At 37.3% G+C, this 15,826-nt stretch overlaps 1 protein-coding gene across 5 annotated transcripts in view; it reads right to left on the bottom strand.

Annotated features, from left to right (window-relative positions):
• LOC150083512 (rap guanine nucleotide exchange factor 2-like) overlaps nucleotides 1-15,826 on the bottom strand; it is a 471,197-nt gene that overhangs the window by 122,967 nt on the left and 332,404 nt on the right. For all 5 annotated transcript variants that reach the window (XM_090378045.1, XM_090378046.1, XM_090378048.1 and 2 more), the window contains 3 exons: nucleotides 12,326-12,516; nucleotides 11,725-11,947; nucleotides 4,561-4,722 (listed from right to left, as the gene is read on the bottom strand). In XM_090378045.1, the coding sequence (XP_090234171.1) occupies nucleotides 4,561-4,722; nucleotides 11,725-11,947; nucleotides 12,326-12,516 (576 nt within the window). The remainder of the gene's footprint in view (nucleotides 1-4,560; nucleotides 4,723-11,724; nucleotides 11,948-12,325; nucleotides 12,517-15,826) is intronic.

The following is a 15,826-nucleotide window of genomic DNA, read 5'->3' as shown; positions in this document are numbered from 1 at the left end:
CAAATGTAAAGTACTGCATATGGGAAGCAGTAACCCCAGAGTAATGTATCAACTGTGTGGTACTACATTGACAGTGGTAGAGAGTGAAAAGGACCTGGGGGTAATTTTGCAAGCAGATATGAAGTTTTCTGAGCAGTGTAGATGGTCTGGAAGAGTATCTCATGGTGCCTTGTCAATTATATACAGGAATTTTTCTAGCAGGGATAAGGAGGTGATTATCCTCTTGTATAAGGCAATGGTCAGGCCACAACTTGAGTACTATATACAGGTCTGGAGGCCTCATTTTTAGATAGATGTAGAGCTGTTGGAACGAGTACAGAGAAGGGCAACAAATTACAGTGTCTGGAGACTAGGCACATGTGAGGTAATCTGATTGAGGTGTATAAAGGCTTGAATGGTTTGAGCATGTTCAATGCTGATGGGATTCTTCCTCTTGCTGAGAATAATTGCCTGAGAGGGCATAAATTCGAATTCAGGAAAAATAACCCCAGGGGCTCACATCTGGTGAGTATGGGCTTGGCAAACCCAGGGGTCCTGAGCTGGATATCATCATTCTTCTCTTTCTTGGTGATTCCTTTCTACTTCTCTCTCTCTCTCTCTCTCTCTCTCTCTCTCTCTCTCTCTCTCTCTCTCTCTCTCTCTCTCTCTCTCTCTCAGGGTAACTTTGGAATTTTTTTTTTTTTTTTTTGGCCGGTGCAGCATAAGCCTCAGGCTTCCTTGTACCATATGTCTGATGATAATAATAATAATAATAATAATAATAATAAAACAGTTGTAGGATAGATGTGCAGAAGTTTGTCTTTAGCCAGAGGGTGGTTGATTGCTGGAACAAAGTTCCATCTGTCGTTGTAGAAGTTGATAGCTTAAATAGATTCAAGGCACAACTAGACAAACATTTGGAGAGATTGGATTAGTGAAATGAGAAGGGTGTGTATGTGTTTTTTTTGGCTGATGCTATATAAACTTGCTTTCTTGCATCATGTGCTAATGCATCTGGAAAGTGAAACTTGCAAATGAACTGATTTGTTTCTGACTTTTTTGAATTTGAATTTTAAAGAAACTTGATTTTATGAGATTTATATGTTTTCTCTCTTCAAGAAAAAAATAAGTCGGGCTACAATATTTTCTACATATATCAACTGCTATTAAATATCATTATTATTAGTGCAACCATTCACAAAAACAAAGTACCATCCAATAAACGTATGATTTAATGAACAATTTGTGGGACATTTTGCGGTGAAATGCTTTGAATAAAAAATAAACACTTTCTCTACTTATAAAATGAAGAATTTATTTTCCTGCTGCAGTGTCTAACATCCAATACATCTGAAGAAAATATTTATAGAAAATAAATCAATTCTCAACAAGTTGCAGAAGAAAGGAAGGTGATATTCTTTCTTTAGATGTTATTGATGTTTCAGATGTTACATGCAAGTAATATTATGTCTTTAGAGAATAAACTTGTCTGATATTCCCTTAGGCATATCATACAGGTTTCTTCCTCCCTCTAAGGACATTAAAAAGTGTCTTGCTGTGGTTTAGGAACCATCAACTTACGAAACACAAATATGGGATATATTAAACTTATCATGTGGAAGATGACGTATTCAGTCAGAACCTATTTTACATTATATTTTCACATGCTACTGCAAAAACCAACATCAGAATTCAAATAACTAATCACACTATGCAAGTAGAATTGTGTGGAAAAAATAATGGAGGAGTTTATACTATGAACTATGTACACAAAGAGGTTTTAAAATAAATAAATGATTTTTTGTTTATATTCTGAAACAGCCATATAGTGTCAGAGGAGTTACAAGAATATTACCACATTTTACGTGGATTTGTAACTATTTACCCTCTACACCTTCAGAGATCAGTGTGCACTTTCACACTGGCCTTGGTTCATGCCATTGTTTTTTTTCCCCATGTTTCTAAAACACAGTCTTATAGTTGGCAATAATAACAATACTGTTTTATTTATGAATACCTAAGTAAAGCAGTAGATACAATTGTGAGGGGTCAGTCATGATTAATCTTTCAGATATCATTTTAATCTCGTGAGTTGGGTTAAGTTAGAATTTGCACTGTATCAGTATGCTTTTGTGTGTGTGTGTGTGTGTGTGTGTGTGTGTGTGTGTGTGTGTGTGTGTGTGTGTGTGTGTGTGTGTGTGTGTGTGTGTGTGCGCGCGCACTGTGCTGCCACTTTATTAGGTACACCCTGCTGTGCACACAAATGGTTTGTCCCACAACGTTGCAAGTCACGTGACCACATACAGTTGCAGATATAAATGCAGCAGAACAACCTTTCTAGTATCAGTTAAGCATACAAATCATAGCAAGAATGGGGAAAAGGAGTGATTTAACGGACTTTGAACATGGCATGGTAGTAGGTGCAAGATGTGCTGGACAAAGCATCTCTGAAACAGCAGTTCTCCTGAACCTTTCACACACCACTTTCAAGGGTGTATCGAGGATGGCACAACGAACAAAAAACATCCTCTCAACGGCACTCCTGTGGAAGAAAATCGCTTGTTGATGAGAGAGGTCAGAGGAGGATGGTTAGAATTGTGCAAGCAAACAGACGGACCACAATGTCGCACATCACGTCAGAATAAAACCTTGGTACGCAGAACAAAATATCGCAATGGATCACTAGTCGCACTTTGTTGCAAGTGGGCTACAACAGCCGATGACCACATCGCATACCTTTGTTATCAATGAAGAACAAGAGAGCATGAGCATGCCTCCTGTGGGCACAGCAACACCACCACTGGACTATCGAAGATCGGAAAACAATTGCTTGGTCTGACAAGTCGAAGTTTCTGGTGCATCAGGTTGATGGAAGGCTCAGAATTTGGCAAAAACAACATTAATCCATGGACCTGTCATGTCTGACGGCTACTGTGCAAGATAGTGGGGGCAGTGTTATGGTGTGGGGAATGTTTTCTTGGCACATGTTGGGTCCATTGATACCCACAGATTCACGTCTGAATGCCACATCATACCTAAACATCATTGCTGACCAGGTGCATCCGTTCATGTTGACAGGTTATCCTCAGTCAGATGGTCACTTCCAGCAGGGCAATGCGTCGGTGCACAAAGCCTGAATCACTATGGAATGGTTCCAAGAACATGACAACTTTTCTTAGCTGCAGTGGCTCACTCAGTCTCTGGATCCCAATCCTATTGAACATCTTTGGCATGAGCTAGAAAGGGCTGTTTGCTGCAGGCCTACACCTCAGTTGAATCTCAAGGAACTGCATGATACACTCACGTCTGCATGGTACTACATTCCTGCATAACATTTTCAGCATCTTGTTCAATCCATGCCTAGACGAATTCAGGCTGTTTTGAAGGCTAAAGGAGGCTCAACACGCTACTAGTAGGTGTACCTAATAAAGTGGCAGCACAGTGTATATATGCAATTAGGTTTCCTAAGCCAAAGCAGATTAAATACATCACCTTTAAACCATACAGTGATAATTACAGATAAAGAATTATTATATTTGCTACACAAGAAAGTATAAAATTATTTTTAATAGTTTAATTCCATTCACTAATCAAACAGAATTAAAGAAGGTGGAGCTATACATTTCAAAACCACACTTTTTGTTTCTCGTCTGTGGGGAGAAGATAAAAAGAAAAGAGTTTTGTTTCTAACTCATGAAAATGCTGATTTTAATAAAAACAACAGCATATATTTTATTTCTAGCTCACTGATTAAATTCACCTGAGAACACAAAAGCAGCAACAGTGTCAACACTGATAACTGCACCTCTGAATTTGGCGTTAAATGTATTTTGAGACTTCCTTATTATAAGCAGCCTTTACTTGTTAAGAAAGGCTTTGCAGTTGAAGTAACCCTCCTCTTCCCTTCCTGTAGATGCCTATACAGCTACAGTAACTTTGCCCTAGTTATGCAAAGATGTCTCTTTTGGTATGCTGTCCAGACAGACCAAAAGAGACATCCTTGCTGATAATGATGATAATGAAGCCACAGAACTTAACTGTTTGTATTTTCTTCTTCATTCTGTGCATATATGACTCATTCATGCTAAAAATTTTAACCAAGCAATACTGCATTTCCCCACTCTTGTACTGCCAAGTTATTAATTGGTTCCAAGCATAAAATATCTTAATTAAGCTTCTCAGAGTACAGAAATTTTTGTAGAATGTTCAGAATTTTAATGATCCAAACTGTAAGTCAAAGATTTTTTGATGGGTTATATCAATTATAGATTACACTGTTTCTTTGAAAGTTCATCCAAACAAAAAACACTTTTCACTATCTAAGCCAAAGTAGGATAAATGTATGTGAGATCAGTTGCCATGGAACATTCAAATGGTGTCACTGAAGAGCACTGATAATGGAGTATTTAACTCCATTATCAACTCATGCAGTTTCAAACTGAATGAGTTGAGAAACCCATACAGTCCATACTTCCAAATATATGATGGGAAAAAATACAACTAAACATAATATGCAACTGCTAATCTGCAGTGAGGATTAAGTGTATTCATGCTGAAAATTATAAAAAGAAAACTGATTACCTTATCTTTCAAGTGAGGATCCATAAACCAACTGAGTAAATAGTTTGAAATGGTCAGTGGACTTGAAATAAATGTTCTGTGTGTCAGCAAGAAGTCCTCTACATAACTCGGATCTAAGGCATTTTCTTCAACTAAATGGGCCATTAGACGTTCAACAGTTCCCTACATAACAAAAATATATATTTTTATACAAAATGCATAAATTAGAATCTTATGTGCGATGAAAAATAGGGTATACAAAATGATAACATACCAATAATATACGAAATATATAGCATTTCAGACCTTTTGCCTGAAATTTCAGAATTTTCAGTTATAGCACAGGGGCTTTAGAAAAGAAGATGTACCATATTTTTTAAAGTACACATAGTGTTAATTGTATAATAGCAAAAGATAAATAAAGAAAGAAACAGTTTTACTGTGGGAAATTTTACCATCAATTACTCTTCTTAGATGCCTAACTCCTACTCTCCATAGCTGGATTTCTATCCTCAATTCTTGAATGTCCAGATAATTGTGGTAGATAGGATCCACTATGAATCCTCATAAAAATAAACAGATTAAGATTGGGCAAGTTTGGTTACATTGCTTTAAAATAAACAGAAATAGCTAAAACCACTTACATGTTTGTAAGTTGCACAAAAGTTTTTTTTATTTTGCTTGTTTGAGGGTGAAAAATTGAGTTCATCAATGAAAAACCATGCAGTAAGGTTCAGATCAATCTGTATTTGAACCAATCAGGATACTAGTTTGATATTACATGACCACTAAAATACTCAGGAAGAAAGAAAGTGACTTCAGCACCCCAATTACCACACAAAACTGTGCTCATCTTGGTGATAAAACATTTCACAGGGACCCAATAAAAATGCTGAAATATAAAAATAAAAATCCTATTGTAGTTTTTACAGTAATGAGAGTATTTCTTTTTTTAATCTTTTTCTGTGTGCTCTGATTTAAAAAAAAAAAAAAAAAAAGCCAAATCCAATGTTTTTGCCTGGAAATCTGTTTTGCTGTTTATTTATTCACCTGTTTTCGGTGTTGGTAAAGCTGGTTCTCTTCCTATGGTCAGCACTGGCTACAGATAAAAGTTATTGAAATGTACACCATACAGTAAATTTTAGAAGATGAGGTATTTCTTTAATTTCACAGGGATTTTCTAAGGCTAACACCAAGTGACATGGAAGTATTTCTTGTTTGTTTAGCAGCCACCACACAGAAAGGGAGCTTCACTTCTAGAGCATTCTAGGGAGGGCAATCCCAATGGACAGAGGTACTTTCAAGATAATAAAGCAACTACCTGCTGCAACAAATGTGTGTAGTGGATGTTGCACTGTCATGGAAAACTTCAAGCAGCTGCCTCCCAGATTTAAATTTGTGAGATGAACTGGATAGGTGTGATTATTGTTGAGGTTCTCTGCCAAAATCACTCCAGAAAATTAGGGCAATTTTATTTGATGAATGGTCCAATATTCCTTTGGTCACTTTTGTTCACTCCATACGACACTGTGTCAGAGCAAGTGCAAGTGGATGCAATAGATATTATAGAGTACAAAGACATTTAAAACAGGATTCTGCCTTGCAATCAACAGTTTGTCTATCACAACTGCTATATATTATCCTTATAGATAGCTATCATCAACTGTTCAACTGTTATTAATTTATTATTAATTTATATCCAAGATTGTGTTTTTTTAATTGTTTTTTATATTATCACCGTGATATACATAATGTGACAATAATCACTTCAAAATTTTATCATATTCAAACAATTAAAAGATAAATAATTAAAAGCTTACATTATCCTTGTATATACTTATTACCTTTTTAATATGCTGCCAAACTTATCTGAACTCTTCTCAAGTGATTCATATGAGAAACAGGCCTGGATTTAAACCCAGTGTGAGGCCTGGTTCTAATGGTAGGATCCACTTTTCCGGGTAGCAAACTCAATATCAATACAGTTCTATAACAGACTCCATCAGTATGTATATATAATAATTTATATCCTACAATAATCTTTAAAAATTATTACCATAAGGCCTAAATATTTTTGTGTACCATGCTAGACACTGTACCAGTTATTTGCAACAATAGGAACTTGATGTAGATCTGTCATAACGTAAACATGAAGTCAGATTGTAACATCATGACATGTGCCATTCAGAGAGAGTGTCTCATACGTGAAGCACTTGCTTATGGCATGTTTTTATTGTGATTAGAATGTGAGTTGAACTTTCTGTAATTATTTTAAAGGATTAACAATTATATACAAATATATTATTGCTTTAGCATTAATATTCTTCTGTATTTTAATTCTAACTGTTTAAAAAAAAAAAAAAAAGTCACTGCAGCCATATCTGAGTGGTCAAATGAAAGGTTGCAGTAGTACATGTGATTGAAATGACCATGATTCAAATCCACATGACTTATTTTTTGAAAAAAAATAATAAAAAAATTAATGACACAAAATGCACCAGCTCTACTCAGTTTCATGTGCTGACCAGAGGGTTAAGGGATTATACTATATCTCACTGACCCTGTAGAATAAAATGGACAGTTATTTTCCTTATTTGATAGTTTCTCCATACAGGACTATCAATCAATCTGTTATCAATACAAATGGAAATTTTACTGCAGTATAACAATTAATTTTCTTCAATTCATCCAGCATGTGGGGGGGGGGATTGTGCTAGACTCAGCTGAATCCTTTGAACACACCTAAAGTGGTGTTCATCATGCTTATGCATATGGTGTTAACTTAACAGTATACTGCTTTATATATCATGGCTCAGCAATAAAATATCTTACAAAAAATAAGTAATATAAAGCATGTTTCAATTAAAGTAGGATAGGGTGTCTGTCCTATTAAATTAAAATAGGAAAGAGTGTAGATTCTTTTTGTATAGTTTACCAACAGAGCAGTGTCAAGTCAGTTTGGTGTCACGTAAGCACTGGGAAAGCTAAACTGAGAGGAGTGTGGCATAATGACTCTGATGAGTATAGTAAACAACTGTACAGAGAAATATAGTGGGTCAGAAAATCAGAGTGTCTTATAATGGGGGATTTTAATTTCCCAGATATTGACTGGAATTTGTGGGTTGGTCACTCACACATTAACAAGACTTGTGGATTAACTGGATGATTGTTTTCTACAGCAGCGTGTTTGGGAGGCAACTAGAGGGAGTAATACTCTTGCTCTGATTATCAGTAGTCATTCTTCATGCATTAAGAATCTACAGATAAAGGAACCACTAGGTGGCAGTGATCGCAGTGTGCTGAAGTGGGATTTACTCAAAGAGATAAGTAGCTACCATCGGGGGTAAAGAGCAGGGTTTCTGCATTTGTAAAGGTGACTACAGTAGTCTGAGAGTGTATTTAAATACACTGGTGTGCAAAATTTAAGGACCAGTCAGGTTTTCACCTGTAGCTTCTCATAGGAGTGGCCTGGATATGGAAATAGCATACCAAAGGAACCTCATGAGGTACAGAAATTATGAAGCAAACAACGGATACAAAATGGTACAGAGGGACTTGATTTAAAAATGGCAACATAGCACTGGTTGCCATGATACAGATACATCACTGCCAAAGATGGAACGAAAGGAAGAGGTGGTCCTCAGTAGGAGATATGGCCACCCCTAATGTTGATGCAGGCTTTGCACTGCCTGTCCATACTTAGAACAATGTTGTTGATAAGTTCTTGTGGTAACATCGTCCATTCCTCTGTCAGCGACATCTTCAGCTGGTGAAGATTTTCTGATGGGTGTGGACGTGCCGCTAGGTGTCAACCCCAGAGCGTCCCATATGTGTTCGATGGGATTTAGATTGGCGGAACAGGCTGGCCAATCCATACGAACAATGTCCACTTTCCAAAAGCATATCAACAGCTGCAGTTTATTATTTGGTTTTTAGGAGCATTAGCAACTAAGGCCATATTGCTCCGGGATATGCGGTGGTCATTCCCTGACCTTTCCGCATCCTCCGTATTTGGTGGTGACTGGCTCGAACCCTGGTCTAATCAAGAAGCGTGTGCTATGCACTGCTGCTCCTTCCCACCTGGCTACGGAGGTGCCAACAGCTGCAGTGTGATGGGATGTGGTTTCATCATCCACAACCACGAGCTCAGGGTCAATGGCACCTCGGAACAGATGCATATGGAGAAGGATTACCTCAGTACAGTAGCATGCACCAGTTACAGTACTGCCTCCCAGTATCTGGGGTTGTGTACGACCATTCAAGATAACGCCTCCCCAGGCGAGAACACCTCGACCACCATATTGACCCCTTTCAGTGATGTCTGGGGGGGGAAATGAATACTGTGTGCCAACCTCTCCCCAGATTAGCTGACCTCCAGAATCGCAGCTGGGACTGAATCTGCTCTCATCAGTAAAGAGTACCTTAAGAAAAGATTTTGCATTTGTAACTTTTAAAAACAGTGTTACTCCTTAAGTTTTGCACACCAGGTTACTATATGGTGGGCAAATTCAAAATGGGAAGCATTCAAAGAATTAATCTTGGAAGCTACTAGGCTTTTCATACCAACTAAGTAATATTGTTCAGGGTTTGGGCCTAAATGGATGTCAGATGAACTAATGAGACATGTGGTAGAGAGGAAAAATGCATGCACTACACATAAATTAACAGGTGACATGGAAGCCTATGATAGATATAAGCTGGTCTGTAATGAAGTCAGAAAGGAGGTTAGGCAGGCAAAGGCAGATTACGAGAAATCTTCGGCAAAGGATGCAAAGAAAAACAGCAAAGAGTTCTTTACTTATGTAAACTCTAGAAAGAAGGGGATGAATCAGATTGGTCCACTTGATATCTATGGTTCAACTGTTGATGATCCTGCTCTGGCAGCTAAAAATCAGTATTTTGCATTGACATTCATACACGAGGAGTTATTCAGGGAAGGGAATGCCAGAGGTGAATTAAACTCTGGCAGTGAGCTAGATGATTTTGTAATAACTGAGGGCAAAGTGGAGGAGAAATTGTTGAAGATAAACATAAGAAAGGCACCTGGGGTGGATGGGGGTCTATCCAGTTCTTTGCTACATCCTTTAATATAACTGGATAGAACCCCCCCCATCCACCCCAGGTGCCTTTCTTATGTTTATCTTCAACAATTTCTCCTCCACTTTGCCCTCAGTTATTACAAAATCATCTAGCTCACCGCCAGAGTTTAATTCATCTATGCAAAGAGGTCAGCAAATTTTTAGCCATATTTATGAGAGCTTCCCTGGACTCGGGGGGGGGGGGGTACCCATGGACTGGCGATGTGCAAATGTTACCCCAATTCACAAAGGATTTCCCTCTAACAGAAGTTAATCTAACAAGTTTAACTTCTGTTCCAGGGAAATTAATGGAGGCACTGCAGGATCATCTAGACAAGACTTCAGTTATAGCTCAGACACAGCATCAGTTTGTTAAAGAGAAGTCTTGTCTGACCAATTTGATTGGATACTATGATGTGGTCACAAAGGAACTGGATGCAAAGAATAATTTTGATATCATATATTTGGATCATAGGAAGGCATTAGCATTAGCATTAGTAGAGGCATTTGATGCAAGAAAGCAAGCTTATGCAGCATCAGCCAAAAAAAAAAAAAAAACCCACTTCCACTTCACCCCTCTGTTCGTTCAAAATACCTGTCCAGCTGAGCCTTAAACTTATTTAGGCTATCAACCTCCACCACAAGGGATGGAAGTCTGTTCCACCAACCAACCACCCGCTGGCTAAAGGCAAATTTCCGCACGTCTATCCTACATCTGTCTTTCCTCAATTTGAATTTATGCCCTCTCAGGTGATTTTTCTGAGCTAGAGGAAGAATCCCATCAGCATTGATACTGGCTTTTTGATACTGTTGCACATGGAAGACTTCTGCACAAATTGGAGCAGTGTGGAATTGGAGACAAATTGCTGCTATGGATAACGGGAGGGTTGAGTGGGAGAAGACAGACAGTGGTAATCAATGCACACTACTCTTTGTGGACTATATTGATGATGGTATATCAGACTTAATGTCTAAGAGTGCAGATGATACAAAGGTTGGCAGGGTTGTTAATGACGTTAATGACAGCACACTGCTACAACAGGATCTAGAAAACCTGAGCAGATGGGTGGAGGGGTGGCAACTGAAGTTTAACATTGACAAATATAAAGTACTGCATATGGGAAGCAGTAACCCCCAACTGTGTAGTACTACACTGACAGTGGTAGAGAATGAAAAGGACCTGGGGGTAATTGTGCAGGCAGGTATGAAGTTTTCTGATCAGTGCATACAGTCTGCAAGAGTAGCTCATGGTGTCTTGTCAATGATATACAGGAATTTTTCTAGCAGGGATAAGGAGGTGATTATCCCCTTGTATAAGGCAATGGTCAGGCCACACCTTGAGTATTGTAGACATGTCTGGAAGACTTATTTTAAGAAGGATGTAGAGCTGCTGGAACGTGTACAGAGAAGGGCAACAAGATTAGTGAATGGAACAAAGGGTTGCTCTTACGAAGAAAGGCTTAAGTTTTGCTCACCGGCCTCCGTAGCCGAGTGGGCAGGAGCGGGAGTGCAGTAGCACACGCTCTTTGAGTAGACTGGGGTTCAAGCCCCTGACTGCTGAATACGGTCGATCTGCCAACCCGCACTGGACCAGCGTGGCAGATTATGGTCCATTTCCCTCAGCATGAATTGTTGAGGAGGCTTCCATCCTGCAGTGGGTTGATAATGGCTGCACTTTACTTTTACTTTACTTTTTTTTGCAAATTACAGTGCCTGGAGATTGGCCTTGAATAGTTTGAGCACGCTCAATACTGATGGGATACTTCTTCTTGCTCAGAATAATCGCCTGAGAGGGCATAAATTAAAATTGAGGAAAGACAGTTGTAGGATAGATGTGCGGAAATTTGCCTTTAGCCAGCAGGTGGTTGATTGCTGAAACAAACTTCCATCTGTTGTTGTAGAAGTTGATAACTTAAATAGATTCAAGACAGAACTAGGCAAACATTTTGAGCGAGTGGATGGGTGAAATGAGAAAGTTTTTTTTTTTTTTTTTTTTTTTGCTGATGCTGTATAAGCTTGTTCTTGCATCATATGCCTTTACTATTGCTAAATAAAAACAACTGGTAAACCTTGAAGCTTACTGAAAAAGTGAAGTTATTTTCCTTACCCGAATTATCACATGACCTCTCCTACTACCACCATCCAAAACCCTATGTTCTGTAACCAAAACTACCTCTCCATCTTCTTCGTGCTTTCGTGTATTTTCCTCTCCTTGATGAAGAATACGATAGTAATCATTTTGTGCAATACAAACAAACTGGCAGTCATCTACTTTTGTTCTCATGGTTCCTTGGTGATACATCTTTTCCATTGTTGGTGTTATTCCAAAGCTAGTAAGAAATTAGAAAAGAAAAGATGCATCACAAGTAATTACTATAATCTAAATGCATTTAAATGGTAAGATGGTAATCACACCTTAAAGTTAAGTAAGGGAAGGGAAAAAAAGAGATTGTTCTTCCACCCTGCTCCATTTGAAAGCAGCCAAGTTTATAATATCTAAAAGTAAACATTTTGTAAAGGATAGTATGCTGTAAATACATGCAATGAAAATTAAACTGTCAGAGAGAGAGAGAGCGAGAGAACAAATAATTTTATATTTATATTTTAATGAGCAAGCTACAAAAGTAATTTCAAAATTAGTGTCATAACCACCTGAAAACAGTAATTCATAAATTATGATAGTTAAGACTGACTGTCATGAAATTTACCTGTCTCCAAGGTGAAGTTCCTGTATACCAGTGTCATTATGATCTACTTCTACATGTCCGTTCACTATCACAGACCAAGAATCAAGTTCCTCACCATCATTCATGACAATTGTACCAGCTTTTTCAACAACTGCAAATACCATAACAGCACAGAGTGCTCTTCTGATTGCAAGAGTCATATTTGCAAATGCCTAAAACAGTGCAGACAAATATTAAATGTATCAACCATAAAAAATTTTTAAATTGTTTATACTATAAGAATATAACAAATAAATAATACATCTGCATATATATACAAGTTGATTCAAAAATAAAATCAATATTTTGTGGGATGTTGACCATGAAACTGCACACAAAAATTCATGTAGTATTTTTGGATTTAAAGCACTGTAAATGAGTTATACGATCTTGAGTTGCTCTAATGACATTTCTATTAGGTTAGTCAACAAAGTTTAAAAGGAAAGTAACGTTTAAATTAAAATATGTTTCTGAACCTGGACACATTTTACAGTATATCAGATTTTTTTTTTTTTTTTTTAAGGAAGGATGCAATAATTGGTTGTTATAACATTAGAAACTACACAGAGTTTACTGAACACAGGAAAACCATAGGAACATTGGAGAATGCAAGAGGAATGACTGTTATGAGAACCTGTAAGGTTCATGCACATTAGTGATATCTGTGTGCGGTAAAGGCCAGGTGCATGTCTTATTATCTTTAGTTTTCTTTGCACAAAGTGGTTTTCTGACAACAATTAATACTGAGAACTGATTCAGCAGACAATTCTTGTTATGTATGTGCCAACAGTATACAGGTAGCCCTTGGGTAACACAGTAGTTAGGTACCTATAAAATGTCGTGTAGTACAAAATAGTGTTGTACGGGACTAAGAACCAGTACAAAGGGGGGGGGGGGGGTTACATTCCAAAAGATACCAAAAATACACCTTTTTCTTATAACGATCAGAAACTTAATTTTTATTAAAAATAGTAATAACTGAACAAATGTATTACAAACTGTGATACATCTATGTTAGATAATGTACGTTCATTTAATTTTTTCCTCTTCATCGCTGCTAAGCACAATCAAACGAGAACATTTTCTCTGTTCAAGAATATCTTCACCTTCTGAACTTTCTTCTGCAGCATCTAGATTTCATGTATCTGCTGCTCTCTCTAAAAATCAGTAATCTGGGTTTGTTTGCTTTTGCTTGATAGATCTTTGTAAATTTCATGGTATGTAGTGCTAAGCATTTTTGAACCTCCCTTTTGAATTTTGTGCTCCTTTTAGTCGAAGGATCTGCATTCAAAAAATAAGATTTTAATTTGCTCAGCTAAGATTATGCCTTCCCATATGCTTTTTAGTGTAAAATTTGGAACTTCATAATTTTCATCTGTGCTATCATCCTCTGAACTGATTTGGTTTATCTCCGATGCCATTTCCACCAAATCTACTCGACAGCTTCTTTTCTACCAGTAAAATCTTGAACATCTTCAGTAGTCATATCATCAAAATCTCCCTCTCCTACTGACTTAGCAATTTCTACTATCACACTGATTCTGTTTTCTGCCAGTTCGACCATATTTCCTGACTCTGGCCATACATTTTTTCCAACACACGTGTTGACAGTTTTACTTCTTTGAGCGATAAAGCTACAATTCCAATACAGTCCACAGCTGAAAAATGTTTCCATACCTCCATCACTTCAATAGATTTGGAATCAATTTTTTTCCAAAATCCATTGTAACAATTTTCTGATGTAATGAGTTTTAAAGGTAAATTAAAGAAGTTGTAATAGGTGGTAGGAATATTACTTCAATGTTTGGATGACAAATCTTTTGGATGGCCTGGTGCATTATCCAATAGTAATAAAACTTTGAAATCTAGATTTTTTCCACAAGTTCAGTTTTTTTTTTTTTTTTTTTTTTGATTTGGTAGTTGTTGGCGCATCGGCTTCTGTGGCCATATTGCACCTCCCAAGGTTTTTGCAGTACTTTGATCCAAGCCCGAGGCGGGAATCGAACCCGCGACCTTTGGGTTGCCGGGCAGGTACTTTACCCACTCGGCTAGCCCGGTCGGCATACAAAATAAAATACGGGGATTTCCCAATAATTTTTTTTTTTTTTTGCATAACAACTAGTGAGCCAAAAGTGAAGATTCACAAAAAAGAATATAAATATTGAAAAATTACATCCAACACAATAACAGAGTTTTCCCTGCACAAAAGCTCAAAAATACTGTGTTATGCAAGGTTTGCCACAATTTATCAATCATGTTAGAGTGAAACCGTGTTATAAAAGTGCCGTGTTACATGGGACGGGGTTGCCTGTACACTAAAACGTTAGTCTATAGCAAAAATGGTTAAATCTGCTGATTATCTCTATTTTGGATGTCATTTGAGAGATAAGATGAGACCGAAGTTGGGCAGCACATGTATGCAGCATATTGTGCTATGCAAATTTCACTGAATGGATGAAAGAAAAGGGCAGTATTTGCTGTTCCTGTGGTATGAGATGAATAAACTAGCCATAATGAAGAATGCCATTTTTTAAAGTTTTCTGAAGAGCAGCAAAAATAAAATATCCAAACACTGCTTCTTTAATAAAGCCAGTCCCACATGGAGAATGCCTGCCAACTCCTTCGCTATCGCCAACTAATCAGAAATAACTTCCTATTGCTGATGATAAAGAAGAGGACCCAACAGAAGTTACATTCTACAAAGTATCAAAAACCACATATAATCAAACAAAACTTAATGACAAACTACATGATTTAAATCTACAAAAGCATCAGGTAGAATACTTGGAGATGAAGACTGCAAGCATTTGCAGTCTTAACGTCAAAAAATTTGCTAGCTGATAGTACAAGCATTTCCATATTTATACCAAGAAATAAAAAATTGTCAACATTTTATGGTGTACAAGATTCCTGTGTGCACATTTGTGTGTATATATCTAGGTATAAATGTGCTGACGGAAGAACTGGAATCTGAACACAAAATTGAAGAATGGGAAATACTCATTGATTCATCTGAAGTAAGATTAAAAGCAGTTTTATTACCATAACATACATTTTTGTTATGTTTGTGAAATATTTTTATAAAATATTTTGAGACTATGCCTCAAATACTAAATGCAATCAAATATAAGGAGCACCACTGGCACTAATGTTGTGATGGTGATTTTGAGCCTATCACACTTTTATTTGGATTTCAAAAACATTTAACAACTACAATACTGTTATTACCCTCTGCTTGGGAGAAAGTCAGGCAACATAACAGCATGAGAAGAGTTTGTTCCTGGGTAAAGTAATGTCAAATATGCACTATTAGTGGATCTTCAGCTGGCATTTGCCTGTCAGCCAACTGAAACATGTGTACTAGCTAATTGCTGTCACTTTGTAACATCTATGAATAGCATCACACTTCAAGTGGGATATTCTGAATTGTGCAGGATCTTAGGCCATGCTGCTCCAGGTTGTTATATTTGCAGTGTTTTCAGA

The sequence above is a fragment of the Mastigoproctus giganteus genome, chromosome 7 (assembly GCF_048544385.1).
Source record: "Mastigoproctus giganteus isolate SK-2022 chromosome 7, ASM4854438v1, whole genome shotgun sequence".
Classification (NCBI taxonomy): Eukaryota; Metazoa; Arthropoda; class Arachnida; order Uropygi; family Thelyphonidae; genus Mastigoproctus; species Mastigoproctus giganteus.
Note: the sequence above shows the minus strand (reverse complement) of the source record. Positions and strands in the feature narration are given on the sequence as shown.